The 16305-nt window shown below is 45.9% G+C and overlaps 1 protein-coding gene across 2 annotated transcripts in view; it reads left to right on the forward strand.

Moving 5' to 3' along the window:
• Window positions 1–13577, forward strand: part of LOC121578200 (chemokine-like protein TAFA-4) — a 62442-nt gene extending 48865 nt beyond the window's left edge. For both annotated transcript variants that reach the window (XM_041892395.1, XM_041892397.1), the window contains exons 5-6: window positions 9991–10115; window positions 12375–13577. In XM_041892395.1, the coding sequence (XP_041748329.1) occupies window positions 9991–10115; window positions 12375–12386 (137 nt within the window). In that variant the 3' untranslated portion in view covers window positions 12387–13577. The remainder of the gene's footprint in view (window positions 1–9990; window positions 10116–12374) is intronic.
• Window positions 13578–16305: the final 2728 nt, after the last annotated feature.

Consider the following 16305-nt stretch of genomic DNA (forward strand, 5'->3'; position numbering starts at 1 on the left):
AGCACAGTTCCCGCTCAGCCCAGTCAAAGCTATTCGCTTCTCTGGCACCCCAATGGTGGAACAAGCTCCCCCACGACACCAGAACTGCGGAGTCACTGACCACCTTCTGGAGACACTTGAAACCCTACCTCTTTAAGGAATACCTGGAATAGTATAATAGTAATCCTTCCACCCCCCATTTACTACCACTGTCTTTTGTCTAAACTAACACCTGACTTATTTCACCTGCTAGCACTGACTTGTTTAAAGAAATGTACTTATTGTGATCGAGATGTAGTTGTCCCTGATTGCACTGACTTTGCTCACAGCTGCTTGTTTGAAGAAGTGTACTTACTGTGATCAAGATGTGGTTGTCCCACTGGCTATCCTAAGTTGAATGCACCAATTTGTAAGTCACTTTGGATAAGAGCGTCTGCTAAATGACTTAAATGTAAATGTATGACTGAAGCCTTTACTGATAGGTCTAATGCTTTAATATTTAATAATTTATGTCCTCCGAATTCATATTCATTATATAAATAGGCCTGTTTAATTTTGTCTGGCTTGCCCTTCCAAATAAAATTGAATATTTTTTCTCATATAATTTAAAAAACTGTTCGCTAGGCGTAGGCAAGACCATAAGCAAATAGGTAAACTGGGATAATACTAAAGAGTTAATCAGGGTGATTTTTCCACAAATAGACAGGTAGTTACCTTTCCATGGTAGCAAGATCTTATCTATTTTTGCTAACTTTCGATTAAAATGTATTGGAGTGAGATCATTTATTTCATTTGGGATATGTATTCCGAATACATCCACATCACCATCAGACCATTTTATTGGTAAACTACATGGTAATGTAAACATTTTATTTTTTAGTGATCCAATACGTAATATAATACATTTATCATCATTTGGTTATAATCTAGAGAGGTTAGAAAATGTATCTAGATCCTCTATGAGGCTGTGGAGGGATTCACGTTGTGGATTTAAAAGAAAACATGAATCATCAGCGTACAATGACACCTTTGTTTTTAAGCCCTGGAATTCTAATCCCTTGATGTTAATGTTGGATCTGATTTTAATAGCTCACATTTCAATGTCCATAATAAATAGATATGCCGATAGTGGACAACCATGGGTGATACTTCGGTAGGAGAACAGAAAAGAGCAGCTGCAGTTTCATCTTTGTCCACATGATGTCAGAAACATTTCAACACCAATGCTGGCTGGAGTCATGGAAACAAACAGGGACAAAGGAAAGTGTGGTACGATCCAGCTCTGGGTGCTGACGCACGCACGCAGGCACACACACAAACACACACACACATTCTTAACCTGATGTTTTGACAGGCAGTATATTCACAGACTGATTGAATCTGTTGTGAGCTGTGACGTGTCAGTGCTGCGGTGGATTGGCATCATCTCTGTCTAATCCTCTAGGCAGCCTTTAGGCATGGCTCCCCACATACCTTATTTAGAAACACCCCCTGAGACAAGCAACAAAGCTAGGGATTTGAGAAGACAACACTAACTTGCTCATTGTCATGGCATTCACAGAAGTCTCTATTACAATACAATTTGATTTGACTTAATAACAACTGCTCTCAACAGACATAGTGATATTTCCTGGAGAAGTTTAGACTAATTTCTGAGTGAAGCTTCAGTAGTCAGATGTTTCATGACACGTGGATTATGGCTTCTGGATGGTAGCTAGCTATAGTAGCGACACACTGCTCTCTGTGAAATAATGGTGGTCATTCTGTCGATAGACTATCAGACTCATCACCAACTGCTGATGAAGAGAGATGGATCTCAGTCACACCTGTCTGTCTCTGGGAGAAGAGATTCTGAAAAATGTGGTTCATATTTCCAGACAGACCCCAAATTAAGTTGCTTTATTTGCACACATCACTGACATGATACATGGATGAGTAAGTGCAGTGCACCTTATGTGGTAGCCTATGATGAACAGATAGGCTATTTGACCCTGCTGGTCATCTACGAACATTTGAACATCTTGAAGAACAATCTTGCCTTAATGGCCATGAACTCTTATCATCTCTACCGGGCTCAACCAGAAGAGGACAGGCCACCCCTCAGAGCCTGGTTCCTCTCTAGGTTTCTTCCTAGGTTCCTGCCTTACTAGGGAGTTTTCTTAGCCACTGTGCTTCTACATCTGCATGGCTTGATCTTTGGGGTTTTAGGCTGGGTTTCTGTAAATGCACTTTGTGTGAACTGCTGATGTAAAACAGGCTTTATAAATAAATTGGATTGATTGATTGAATTAATGACTAGTCCATGTCAGCACCTCTCAGGACTTACCTTTATTACCGTAGTTCATCAGCGCTCCTCTAGGTGTTCTGTTGTTGCTATCCATCCAACAGCCACTGACTGTACCATGACATCATAAGGTATTAGCCACTCCTGTCCATTCTGCAGAATGACAGGCAGGTCTGCGATGTCACAGGACGTGAGATGAAGTCTCTGAGAACTCCAACTCTAATGGCTCTTCTTCAGGCCATGCTCATTAGCTCTAAATAACATGGTGGTAGCGTAAAGCACCACGGCAGACACCATAATGGCAACATTAACGACCATTACACAGTCATTGGTTTTTAGAACCCTTTACTGCCACCGAGCTCGTGCGTCATAACAGCATGTTCTCTGGAGTGCCCTGCCAGGCTAAGCGTAATTTATGGAGGGGACTCTTAGTCTTCATGAAAGGTATCGTCCTCTCGCTCCCTCGTTTATGCTCTCTCTGTTTCTCTTTCTTTCTCTCTGCATCTATCTCTTCCGCTCTTTCACCCTCAATTTCTCTCTCTCTCTCTCTCTCTCTCTCTCTCTCTCTCTCTCTCTCTCTCTCTCTCACTTACTCACTCTCTCTCTTTTGTTCTCTCTCTTTCTTTCTCTCTTTCTTTCTGTGCATTCATTCACTCCCTCACTCATTGGAAAGAAGCAGTCTTGGTGAACTCCTCCAGTCATCTCTATCTCTCTCAGTCGGGGGTTCTTACACGACGCTTGAGAGGATTTGCTCATGACTTTTGCATAATTCCATTTAAATCCCATTTTGCTGCAGATTTCACCCCCTTCTCTTCCCTTTGTGAGGAACAATGTGCTGTAAAACAGGACTCGATGGGAGACTCCCTCTAAACCACAATAATTTGCCTCTTCTAATTGATTGGCTTATCAAAGTTGGATTCGTACTCGAGAGTACACACCATGACTCCCTCATTCCCCCATCGCAGTAGTGAAGAAGGAAGAATAGCTAGATGGATGGAAACAGATCTTCCTGCCTGGTTTTAGCCGTCTAGCCATCTAGATAGGAGGTCAGATGGGATGGATCACTGATTGGCCTGAGAGGCTGGACAGTACAAGGCAGAGCAGTATGAGTAGACAATCAGATTGAGAGGAAAAAGGTCTTTGCATAGAAGTAAAGATCTGTGTCAGTGCCTATTGTGCTGATATTTATAGGTTAACCTCTTAAGGATCGGACCCTTTCTTTCAATTTTAGCCTAAAATGACATACCCAAATCTAACTGCCTGTAGCTCAGGACCTGAAGCAAGGATATGCATATTCGTGATACCATTTGAAAGGAAACGCTTTGAAGTTTGTGGAAATGTGAAATTAATGTAGGAGAATATAACACATTAGATCTGGTAAAAGATAATACCATTATTTATTTATTTTTTTCATCTTTGAAATGCAAGAGAAAGGCCACAATATAATATTGCTGTTTAGGCGCAATTTAGATTTTGGCCACTAGATTGCAGCAGTGTGTTTGCAAAGTTTCAGATTGATCCAGTGAAGCATTGCAATACTGGTGTCACGCCCTGGCTCTGGGGACTCTTATATGTTGAGCCAGGATGTTAGTTTCTATGTTTAGTGTTCTATGTTCATGTTCTAGTTCATGTGTTTCTTTGTTGGCCGGGGTGGTTCCCAATCAGAGGCAGCTGTGGCTTGTTGTCTCTGATTGGGAACCATACGTAGGCAGCCTGTTTTGCACTTGTCATTTGTGGGATCTTGTTCCGGAGAGGTTTGTGTTTTGTTAACCTTAGGACTTCACGTATCGTTTTGTTGTTTTGTTGTAGTGTATAAAGTACTCATTAAAAGATGTACGCATATCATGCTGCGCCTTGGTCCGTTGCTTACGACGAGCGTGACAGAAGATCCCACCAATTAAGGACCAAGCAGCGTGTCCAGGAGCAAACGCCGGAGGTAACGCTAGTGGATGTCCTCCTCGGTTGGGGGAAGATCACCGAGGAGGATGCCGTCCGCTACCGGAGGGCGATGAGGGAGGATGTCCAGGCAGGAGAGGAGAAGCGGCGCCAACCGGGCCGTCGTCGGACAGGCGAGAGGCAACCCCAAGAAAATTATTTGGGGGGGCAAACGGCATGGACGACGGGGCTGCTGGAGGCAGCTACAGGGCGAGTTTGTGGACTAGGAGAGGAGGCCACCAGGTTACGGGGGCCATTGGTCAGGAGGGAGAAGGAGAGTGTGGAGGCACGGCGAGAGGAACTGAGTAGGCAGCAGAGGGAGCGGAGGTTTATGAGGAAACCCAGTCCCGCTCCTCACACCAAGCAAGTGGTGTGTGTCACCAGTCCGGTCCGGCCCGTTCCTGATTCCCGCACAAGGCCAGTGGTGTGTGTTCCCAGTACGGTCAGGCCCTTTCCTGCTCCCCGCACTAAGTTAGTGGTGCGTGTTCCCAGTACGGCCCAACCCGTTCCTGCTCCCCGCACTAAGTTAGTGGTGCGTGTTCCCAGTACGGCCCAACCCGTTCCTGCTCCCCGCACTAAGTTAGTGGTGCGTGTTCCCAGTCCGGCCCGACCCGTTCCGCTCCCGCACTAAGTTAGTGGTGCGTGTTCCCAGTCCGGCCCGACCCGTTCCTGCTCCCCGCACTAAGTTATTGGTGCGTGTTCCCAGTACGGCCCAACCCGGTTCTGCTCCCCGCACTAAGTTAGTGGTGCGTGTTCCCAGTACGGCCCAACCCGTTCCCGCTCCCCGCATTAAGTTAGTGGTGCGTGTTCTCAGTACGGCCCAACCCGTTCCTGCTCCCCGCACTAAGTTAGTGGTGCGTGTTCCCAGGCCGGCCCAACCCGTTCCTGCTCCCCGCACTAAGTTAGTGGTGCGTGTTCCCAGTACGGCCCATCCCGTTGCTGCTCCCCGCACTAAGTTAATGGTGCGTGTTCCCAGTACGGCCCAACCCGTTCCTGCTCCCCGCACTAAGTTAGTGGTGCGTGTTCCCAGTACGGCCCAACCCGTTCCTGCTCCCCGCAATAAGTTAGTGGTGCGCGTTCCCAGGCCGGCCCAACCCGTTCCTGCTCCCCGCACTAAGTTAGTGGTGCGTGTTCCCAGTCACGGCCCATCCCGTTGCTGCTCCCCGCACTAAGTTAATGGTGCGTGTTCCCAGTACGGCCCAACCCGTTCCTGCTCCCCGCACTAAGTTAGTGGTGCGTGTTCCCAGTACGGCCCAACCCGTTCCTGCTCCCCGCAATAAGTTAGTGGTGCGCGTCGCCAGCCCGGTCCGGCCTGTTCCTGCTCCCCGCACCAAGCCAGTGGTGCGCGTCGTCAGCCCGGTCCGGCCTGTTCCTGCTCCCCGCACCAAGCCAGGGGGTGCGGCGTCGCCAGCCCGGTCCGGCCCGTTCCTGCTCCCCGCACCAAGCCAGTGGTGCGCGTCGCCAGCCCGGTCCGGCCCGTTCCTGCTCCCCGCACCAAGCCAGTGGTGCGTGTCGCCAGCCCGGTCCGGCCTGTTCCTGCTCCCCGCACCAAGCCAGTGGTGCGCGTCGCCAGCCCGGCCCGGCCTGTTCCTGCCCCTCGCACCAAGCCTGTTGTGCACGTCGCCAGCCCGGCCCGGCCTGTTCCTGCCCCTCGCACCAAGCCTGTGGTGCGCGTCGCCAGCCCGGCCCGGCCTGTTCCTGCCCCTCGCACCAAGCCTGTGGTGCGAGTCGCCAGCCCGGCCCGGCCTGTACCTGCTCCCCGCACCAAGCCAGTGGTGCGCGTTGCCAGCCCGGTCCGGCCTATTCCTGCTCCCCGCACCAAGCCAGTGGTGCGCGTCGCTAGCCCGGTCCGGCCTGTTCCTGCTCCCCGCACCAAGCCAGTGGTGCGCGTCGCCAGCCCGGTCCGGCCTGTTCCTGCTCCCCGCACCAAGCCAGTGGTGCGCATCACCAACCCGGTCCGGCCTGTTCCTGCTCCCCGCACAAAGCCAGTGGTGCGCGTCGTCAGTCCGGCACAGCCCGTGCCTGTTCCACCGGTGCCTGGTCAGGTACCGGTCAGCTGCTCCACACCGGAGCCTAAGCAATCCGCTCCACCGATGTCCAGTCCAGCTCCAGCCAGCGGGACCAGACCAGGGGCGCTATGGGGGGGTAGCTAGAGAGTGGTGGTCACGCCCGGAGCCGGATCCGCCTCCGAGGCGGAATGCCCACCGGCCCCTCCCCTGTTGGATTTAGTTGGCGCGGTCGCAGTCCGCGCCTTTGGGGGGGGTACTGTCACGCCCTGGCTCTGGGGACTCTTATATGTTGAGCCAGGGTGTTAGTTTCTATGTTTAGTGTTCTATGTTCATGTTCTAGTTCATGTGTTTCTATGTTGGCCGGGGTGGTTCCCAATCAGAGGCAGCTGTGGCTTGTTGTCTCTGATTGGGAACCATACTTAGGCAGCCTGTTTTGCTCTTGTCATTTGTGGGATCTTGTTCCGGAGAGGTTTGTGTTTTGTTAACCTTAGGACTTCACGTATCGTTTTGTTGTTTTGTTGTAGTGTATAAAGTACTCATTAAAAGATGTACGCATATCACGCTGCGCCTTGGTCCGTTGCTTACGACGAGCGTGACAACTGGACTATTTTGTATCAAGACTGCCCAAATGTGCCAAATTGGTCAACTGAATGTAAGTACATTATTTACCTTCAGAGGTAAATGTACCAAACCAGTTGCCGTGATACGTTTTATGTTGTTGTGCACTCTCCTCAAACAATAGCATGGTCTTTTTTCACTGTAATAGCTACTGCAAATTGGACAGTGCAGTTAGATTAACAAGAATTTAAGCTTTCTACCCAAATAAGACATGTCTATGTCCTGGAAAGTTTGCTGTTAATGACAACAGTCATGCTAATCACGTTATCGCACGTTAGCTCAACCGTCCCGTAAACGGGACACCGATCCTGTAGAGGTTAAAGGAGAAGTTCATATTTTATATAACCAAATCTCTATTTTGGTTGATTTCACTTGGTTTTGAGAAACCTACCCCAACCAGCAATAAACTTCCTCATGCTCGTTCTGCAGTACCAGGGTGTGGATAAAACATGAACAAAAGCTGCAAAAACACCCAAATATGTCCTTTTAGAAATGGCAACGCTTTCAGTATAGGGATGCAGGTCTTTAGATGTTGTACACATGAAATTGTGTCATTCCAAACTTTATCCGCAATGGTATGTTCTATTTTGTGCCACTCTAGCAGTTTACCCTATCAATCTGTGATACTTCTCTGTATAGCACGTGCCTGCGCATACAAAAAAGAATGGCTCGAGTTGCACAAAATGGAATATAACGTTGTGGATAAAGTTCGGAATCACACAATTTAATGTGTACAACATCTAAAGACCTGCATCACTATACTGAGAGCGCAGCCAATTCTAAAAGGACGCATTTGGGTGTTTTTTTAAGCTTTAGCTCATGTTTTATCCACGCCCTGGCACTGCAAAAGGAGCATATGAACTTCTCCTTTAAAATCTAACATGTCATACACATACTGTTTTTTTGGTGTGAAGACAAATCTGTTTGTTTGTCTATGAATGTTGTTGGAACTGTGCGTGTGTGTTTGTGTGTTTGTGTATGTGTGTGTGTTTGCTTCATTGTATTTGAGAAAAGTGATTGAATGTGTTGTGCAGTCATGTTACTTTTGTCTGATCTGACATCATACCAATGAAATGGATCATGTTTAACTATGTCTTGAACAGACACCTTTCATGTTATATTGAAGTATGTCATGGTTGTAATTGGTACACACCAGGTGATACTGATTATGTGACATGCAAAAGCCTTGTAAAATAATACAGTGGGGAAAAAAAGTATTTAGTCAGCCACCAATTGTGCAAGTTCTCCCACTTAAAAAGATGAGAGAGGCCTGTAATTTTCCTCATAGGTAAATGTCAACTATGACAGACAAAATGAGAAAAAGAAATCCAGAAAATCACATTGTAGGATTTTTTATGAATTTATTTGCAAATTATGGTGGAAAATAAGTATTTGGTCACCTACAAACAAGCAAGATTTCTGGCTCTCACAGACCTGTAACTTCTTCTTTAAGAGGCTCCTCTGTCCTCCACTCGTTACCTGTATTAATGGCACCTGTTTGAACTTGTTATCAGTATAAAAGTCACCTGTCCACAACCTCAAACAGTCACACTCCAAACTCCACTATGGCCAAGACCAAAGAGCTGTCAAAGGACACCAGAAACAAAATTGTAGACCTGCACCAGGCTGGGAAGACTGAATCTGCAATAGGTAAGCAGCTTGGTTTGAATAAATCAACTGTGGGAGCAATTATTAGGAAATGGAAGACATACAAGACCACTGATAATCTCCCTCGATCTGGGGCTCCACGCAAGATCTCACCCCGTGGGGTCAAAATGATCACAAGAACGGTGAGCAAAAATCCCAGAACCACACGGGGGACCTAGTGAATGACCTGCAGAGAGCTGGGACCAAAGTAACAAAGCCTACCATCAGTAACACACTACGCCACCAGGGACTCAAATCCTGCAGTGCCAGACGTGTCCCCCTGCTTAAGCCAGTACATGTCCAGGCCTGTCTGAAGTTTGCTAGAGTGCATTTGGATGATCCAGAAGAGGATTGGGAGAATGTCATATGGTCAGATGAAACCAAAATAGAACTTTTTGGTAAAAACTCAACTCGTCGTGTTTGGAGGACAAAGAATGCTGAGTTGCATCCAAAGAACACCATACCTACTGTGAAGCATGGGGGTGGAAACATCATGCTTTGGGGCTGTTTTTCTCCAAAGCGACCAGGACGACTGATCCGTGTAAAGGAAAGAATGAATGGGGCCATGTATCGTGAGATTTTGAGTGAAAACCTCCTTCCATCAGCAAGGGCATTGAAGATGAAACGTGGCTGGGTCTTTCAGCATGACAATGATCCCAAACACACCGCCCGGGCAACAAAGGAGTGGCTTCGTAAGAAGCATTTCAAGGTCCTGGAGTGCCTTAGCCAGTCTCCAGATCTCAACCCCATAGAAAATCTTTGGAGGGAGTTGAAAGTCTGTGTTGCCCAGCGACAGCCCCAAAACATCACTGCTCTAGAGGAGATCTGCATGGAGGAATGGGCCAAAATACCAGCAACAGTGTGTGAAAACCTTGTGAAGACTTACAGAAAACGTTTGACCTGTGTCATTGCCAACAAAGGGTATATACCAAAGTATTGAGAAACTTTTGTTATTGACCAAATACTTATTTTCCACCATAATTTGCAAATAAATTCATAAAAAATCCTACAATGTGATTTTCTGGAATTTTTTTCTCTCAGTTTGTCTGTCATAGTTGACGTGTACCTATGATGAAAATTACAGGCCTCTCTCATCTTTTTAAGTGGGAGAACTTGCACAATTGGTGGCTGACTAAATACTTTTTTCCCCCACTGTATATCTGATTCTTGATCCAAATACCGTCTTTTATGCATAGATTCCTGCCAAACACACTGGGCCCTCCAAGAAATGCAGGCATTGAAATGTTTCCATTTCACAATGTTCACTTAATAAGGTTGTATGATAGAATGCTTTTGTGGTTTTAACAGATGGACGTCTGTTATATGAATGGGTAAATACATACTGATTGTGGCTGAACCAATCTACTCCTACTTCCAGATTTCTCTCCTCTCTATAGAATCTATTCTCTCCATACTAACCATGCCAGTTCACTTCTGCACACTGCTCTGCCCTGAACTGTCCACCCTCTCAGTATCAGGTCTCAGTGCTCTCTCTCTCTCCTGCCCCCTCTTCTCCAGCCTCCATCGTGATTCAGAAGTGGTGGTGTCAGATGAACCCCTGCATGGAGGGAGAGGAATGTAAGGTGCTCCCTGACCTCACCGGCTGGTCCTGCAACACTGGGAACAAAGTCAAAACCACCAAGGTGAGAGGACAGGGTCCTTTTCCACTCTTTCTATCTCTGTGTGTGTGTGTGTGTGTGTGTGTTTGTGTTTGTATGTGAATGATTATGGGGGCGAGAGAGAGAGAGAGAGAGAGAGAGAGAGAGAGAGAGAGAGAGAGAGAGGTTCCTTGGCTTGTCACTATTTTTTACTTTGGTGATACTGAAGAATACTTGAGCTTCTATGATTATTATTTAGCAATTAATTAATACAGTATTTGATAATGACAAAATAAAAATGATGACAAAATAATATTCCTTCATGAATCAATATCCAATCTGAAAACAGCACCAAAAGAAAAGATCCTATCAGTATTTACAGCAGAACGTGTCCCTTGAGGAACCCATGAAGTCCACACAGTATTTAGGAAAAGCTTGAGGAACCCATGCAGTCCATACAGTAATTAGGAAAAGCCTGCTAGTTCTATCACATTCTCCAGCTTGAGTAATGTTTGATGTCGATTAAATTGACAACCTTTCTCCCATACAGCATCTTTTCTCAATTACCGTCTCGTAAACACGCTTTTAAGATGAGGAAGCTTACACTTGTTTTCATGTTTTAAAAGATAGCAAAAATTGGACAGAAGTGTAGGTACAGTAGTGTATTAGGCTAATCCTCTAAATACAGGATGGTTTTTGGTTCTCCCGAGTGGCGCAGTGGTCTAAGGCACTGCATCGCAGTGCTAGCTGTGCCACTAGAGATCCTGGTTTGAATCCAGGCTCTGTCATAGCCGGCCGTGACCGGGAGACCCATGGGCGGCGCACAATTGGCCCAGCGTCGTCCAGGGTATGGGAGGGAATGGCCGGCAGGGATGTAGCTCGGTTGGTAGAGCATGGCGTTTGCAACGCCAGGGTTGTGGGTTCAATTCCCACGGGGGGCCAGTATGGAAAGAATTAATAAAATAATAGTAATAATAATGCATGCACTCACTAACTGTAAGTCGCTCTGGATAAGAGCGTCTGCTAAATGACTAAAAATGTAAAATGTAAAAATGTTTGATCAGAAATAGCCAATAAAGCCCCAATTTATGTGACATAAATGGGAAGACTATGGAAGAAAATAGCATTGTTTGTAAAGATGTGGAGCCCCAAGTGAGCATTGTTTGTAAAGATCTGGTAAGAGGGATGGAACATGGATGGCACAGACAAGACAAAGCTGCACATACTGTATGTACAGACTGTAACAGTAAACCAGACAAGCAGTATGGTAATCACTGTTGTTTATATGAGATAAATTGATTTTAATGAAGGCCCTTCACAGCCTTTCTACAGTAATAGTTTGATGTGTGAAAGTTAATTTGAAGGGACTGACTGATGGACGGGGTGTGGGTGTGTGTATTGTGGGATGGAGCAGGTGTGGTTTACTCACAGGTGAAATATAAAAAGAAAAACAGTTGTGGGGAGCATACAGGCACAATAAGAGTAATTGCTCAGAGAGACGGAATAACAGCCGAACATCTGTCGCATTCATTAGAAAGCATTATGGCTAGGGGATCCATGGAGGCTTTCAAATTAAGTCCTAATTATATTGGTGAGGGGGATAGACGGAAGGATGAATTGCCGCTAAGAGACTGCCGTTAGAATTAATAACCCTGGGTCTCTGAACAACTGAAAGACTGAAAGGTGACGTCATCACCATCCTCTATCGCTTTTTCTCTCACTCTTTGACTGTCTAGCCAATCAGCTGTTGAGGGAGGGTAAGGGAGCGAGGGGGAACTGTGCTTCATCAATGGACATTAATTCTGCATTTGCTCAGTGTGGAATAGGAGCACAGCTATTAGGAGACTTGGTGGCAGATGTCACAGGAGATTGCTGCAACGAAACCGACTCCACGGCAACTGTTCCTTCCAGCGACTCGCTACCTCTCTCTCTCCCCCTGTCTATCTGTAACCTTCTTTCTCTCTCTCTCTCTCTATCTATCTCTGCGTTCGATGTGTGTGTGTGATGCTAACTCTCTTTCTTTGTCTCTCTGTCTCTCTCTCACTTCCACGTTGCAGGAGTGTAGATGCCTGAGGGCGTCTAGCTCTGATGGCCCTGTAGAATGAAGGTTATCACTTACACAGTGGAAATACACTGGTTCATAGACGTCAGTTCCAACTACCATCATTGGAGGGGGGCTGTGGGAGGTTTTATATTGTAGCGGTGCCTGCTGTGTCATTTGCTAAGTCACTCAAAGATAATTGTATGTTTCTGTGTCACTGGTTCAACTCTCTTATCTTCTGCTCTTTGCTTTCTCTTTTGTAGGTCACACGATAGCAAGAGAATCACTAAGCAGCGACATCACCAAATCTCTCTACTATTAATTCCATATGTAAAGAAAGGACGGCACTCATATCTGAGACACTTAGACTGTCGACTGACGGAAGACTGTCAGTCATCCCATTATACCAAGGTGTGACAAAAACGGAAGAACAATAAAAAACACTCTCTGATGGACAGAGACACCGAGGTAACGTGTCACACGTACTGCCCAAAACTGCTATGGACTATAGACTTCATAGATACCCAGGGTGTATACTTTATGGTCAATAAAGACTACGTCTGAAGACTTTTGGGAAGCCTGCATCTGAAGACATTCGGCCTGTTAATAGACAAATGGGGAGATCCAAATAGGGGTGGTTTTGACCAGTGTCTGAGGAGTTGTAATCTATGGCTGTTTTGACGAAGCATTTGTGAATGTGTTGGCACCAGAGCCGCAGACAGCGTGTTAGTGTGTGTTTCTTTGGCTGTTGGACTCGATCCTGAACTACTCTGATTATAGAGTGGAGTGTCGCTGCTCTATCAGGATTACTTTCTATTCATGAGCTCGGAGGGGGAAGAGTTCATCACTCGTGAATCGCAAATTATTGTCAAATTACTCTTGTGGGTCAGCTCATTACCATGGAGATGTTTCGAGTCATTTAACAGTTCTAATTAGGGTTGCTAAGAAGGATCATAACAACATATAAAAAATTCATGTAAGATATTTGCACTAGTAGAAGACCGTTTTTGGAATGTTTTTTTTGTTGTTGTTATTTCTAGTCTTTTGCTGGTGATGTCACATTAAATTAAAGAGAGGAAGATATTTTTTAAGAGTTTTGCCTCTGATGTTGTAGAGATGACACCGTCCTTCTCCCTGGTAGAGTTGCAGGTTAATACAAGTTAATCCATGGCTCAGATTAAAGAGATAGTTCACCTTGAACATATTTAACTATATACTTTCATTAATTGATAACAAGCAAGTAATCTGGACATCATTTGGTCACTGACTCTCTAGAACTGAAGGTTACTTTCTAGTTTTCCATAAAATAAGGTAAATATTTGTGGGAACTAAACCTTTAAAGAGCCTTAAATACTGCTTGTCACTAACTGTGGACTGTCCAGAAACATTTGAAAGCTGAGAGTGGATACCTGTGACATCTCTTATGTAAACTGTAAAATAGAGCACCCATAAACCATTAAAACATGGTTCTGCTTGTGTCGTGTTTCAGTTTGACAAGGAAATAACATGTTTTTAATCTCAAACTAATCCTTCTCTCCATCCATTTTTTAAACAATATTTTTGGTAACTCTTTATTTTACAGGCCACTGTTTGCTTGCATTTTCATCCAAAATGTTTTCTCTCTCCATCAATCTTCCCTTATCCCGCCTCTCTTTCTCTCCATCTCTCTCTCTCTTTTTGGTCAGACCCAGGGCCAGACCTGTGATGGCTGCCCTTCTCAGAGTGAGAGGAGAGGCCCTTCAGACTGGCTGCTTTGAGAGCTATGATAAATCTATTTGAGCTGGTGCATTTCCAGTGCTGAGCCATGGACCAGAGGGAGCTGGGGACAGCAAGGCTAGTGGCAGCTCCACTCTCTCATTACCCAGGCCTGGATAGCACTAGCCCTCTCCTGGGACCACTGACATGTATTTTTAGGTTCTACTGTATAAGGGGCCTTATTGTCACAATGCCACACTCTTTCCCCCTCTCTCAACTCCTTTGGTCCATTTCAAGTCCACACACGTGCCTGCAGACACACACACAAGTGCACACACACACAAATATTCATACGGAAAAACAGTACTAAACACAATTTGAAGAGACTGCAGATTGTTTGTACGCTTGAGGTCTTGTGTTTGCTCTGCAAAGTTAAGCCAGAGGATGGCTCTCTTTCTCTCCTCCCTCCCCCTCATTCTCGCTCTCTTTCTTTCCTCATCTCCCCTGCTCTCTGGAGGGATGTTTAGTGGGCTGTGGGCTGTAGATGAGCCAGGTGCATGGGTCCGTCCGACACGGCTCTCAGCAGCAAAATCAATATTTGAGGACAATTTGCGCGCCGCTGCCACCAAGTGGCCGGGGCCTGACACTGCAGCTCCAGTCAGGCTTGGAGAGGGAGCGATGAGACCTGCCCGACGACTGTCACAGGCAGCCCATCTCAGGTCACCATTATTTCACTGGGAAACTGCACAGCACACCATGTATACAATTACCACTGCTGTGGAGCAGAGACACCTCTGCAGCAAATAGAGGAACTCTGCCCTGCTTTAGCCAACAGCCATCACATGAACACAACCCTGTGCAGGATGCACTGGCCCCATTCAATAACCTTTACACATCCAGGTGGGTTATTGAGAGTCACCTCTCTTTTATTGAAGGATGTGAATACAGTGGGACTACATGATAAGACATTAAATAGTAGAAAAAAAAGAGTGTCTCTGTGGGCAGGTGTCTGAACTGAATGTCTGATTTCAGGTTAAATGTCCCGTGGCGATTGGTCCCTTTAATCTCTCTGGGTAGCCTATGAGGCAGGTGACCATGAGAACAGGACTCACAGTAGCAAACACACAACATGAAGGAGTTCAACTAACTACAGATCAACATGCTAATGAGAGAAGCAGTGTGAGAGAGAGAGACAGATAGGAAAATTAGGATAGAGTGATGGAGGGACAGAGTGGTAGAGAGTGGGGAGATGGGTAAGATGGAGAGATATTGGAGTTAGTGAGAGGGACCAGAGGAGAATTATAAAGTGGGTGAGAAAGAGAGTGCGACTGTGAAGCGTATTTTAAGTATGCTGTTGTTTATGTTCCAAGCTCAGTGGATCCCGAGAGGCCACTTGCATTGGCAAACCGTGCACCTCCGATGGTCCATCATCACTCTCCCCGGGAATTTACACAATCACAACTTGAGGGGGGAAATCAGCCCAGGAAGCACAGCTACTTTGACTTTTCATTAATCTGTTGTCAAGTCCAGTTTGTATTAGCTACCCTCCAGCCAAATTCTGGAAATGCGGGGCGTATTCATTTTCAGTGAGAATGGTAATCTTCTGATGAACAAGTGATTCTATCATAGGCACTGAAATGTATGTGACTATTCAGCTCTGCTCTCTGAAATTGGGTTATCATAGATGGAAACTACAAACCTATCTAGCATGTTAGTTGGTATAATGTGGGACCAGTATCACAAGGGACTTAACTGTGAGCATGATTACATTAATTGTATGGACAAACAGACTTTGTAGAGTGATGTCCATTTTATTTACACCCGCATTCCCAATACATTCTTTATCGAGAATGGTGCATTCATGTCATGTAATTACATTTCCTTGAGGGATATATGACAGTATGACATGATCCTACTGGCTAACCACCCTGTTAGCCTTCAGGTGATGGCATGAACATTAATTACATTAGTCACACTCTCTTAACCACCACAGAATATATGACAAAAGCACAACACAGGATATTTGAATTCAATCAAACGTTGCAAAATGCCAAACAATCAGGAGCTTTTATGATTAATTTGCACGGCGGTGGTGGCCGGCGAGGTGCTGATATTAACGCTGGAGTGACTGAGGATTCATTAAGTTCCTCTCCCTTCTCTGTCTGCTCCAAGAGCCTCTCGCTGCTGCATCATCAAACTCTGTTATCTCTCCAAACCAAAGCAATTAGCAACTGGAGGCTCCATTGACCTGGGCCATTGTTGGAGCAGGCTGCTACATTAGCATGGCCAGAGACTGGGAGCCTTGGCGCTGCCAGAGGAGGTGCCAATGTGACCAGCACCGATAAAGCGGAGCCCTGCAGCGGGCGTGTGTGCAGGAGCTACATGAATATTAACTGGGTACTGCCAGCGTGTCCAATAGGATTTAAGCAGTCAGAGAGGCATTTGTTATTACAGTGTTGTTTGTGTGTGCCAGGGAGGGATACAAAGAATACAACTAAG

The sequence above is a fragment of the Coregonus clupeaformis genome, chromosome 12 (assembly GCF_020615455.1).
Source record: "Coregonus clupeaformis isolate EN_2021a chromosome 12, ASM2061545v1, whole genome shotgun sequence".
In the NCBI taxonomy this organism is placed as follows: Eukaryota; Metazoa; Chordata; class Actinopteri; order Salmoniformes; family Salmonidae; genus Coregonus; species Coregonus clupeaformis.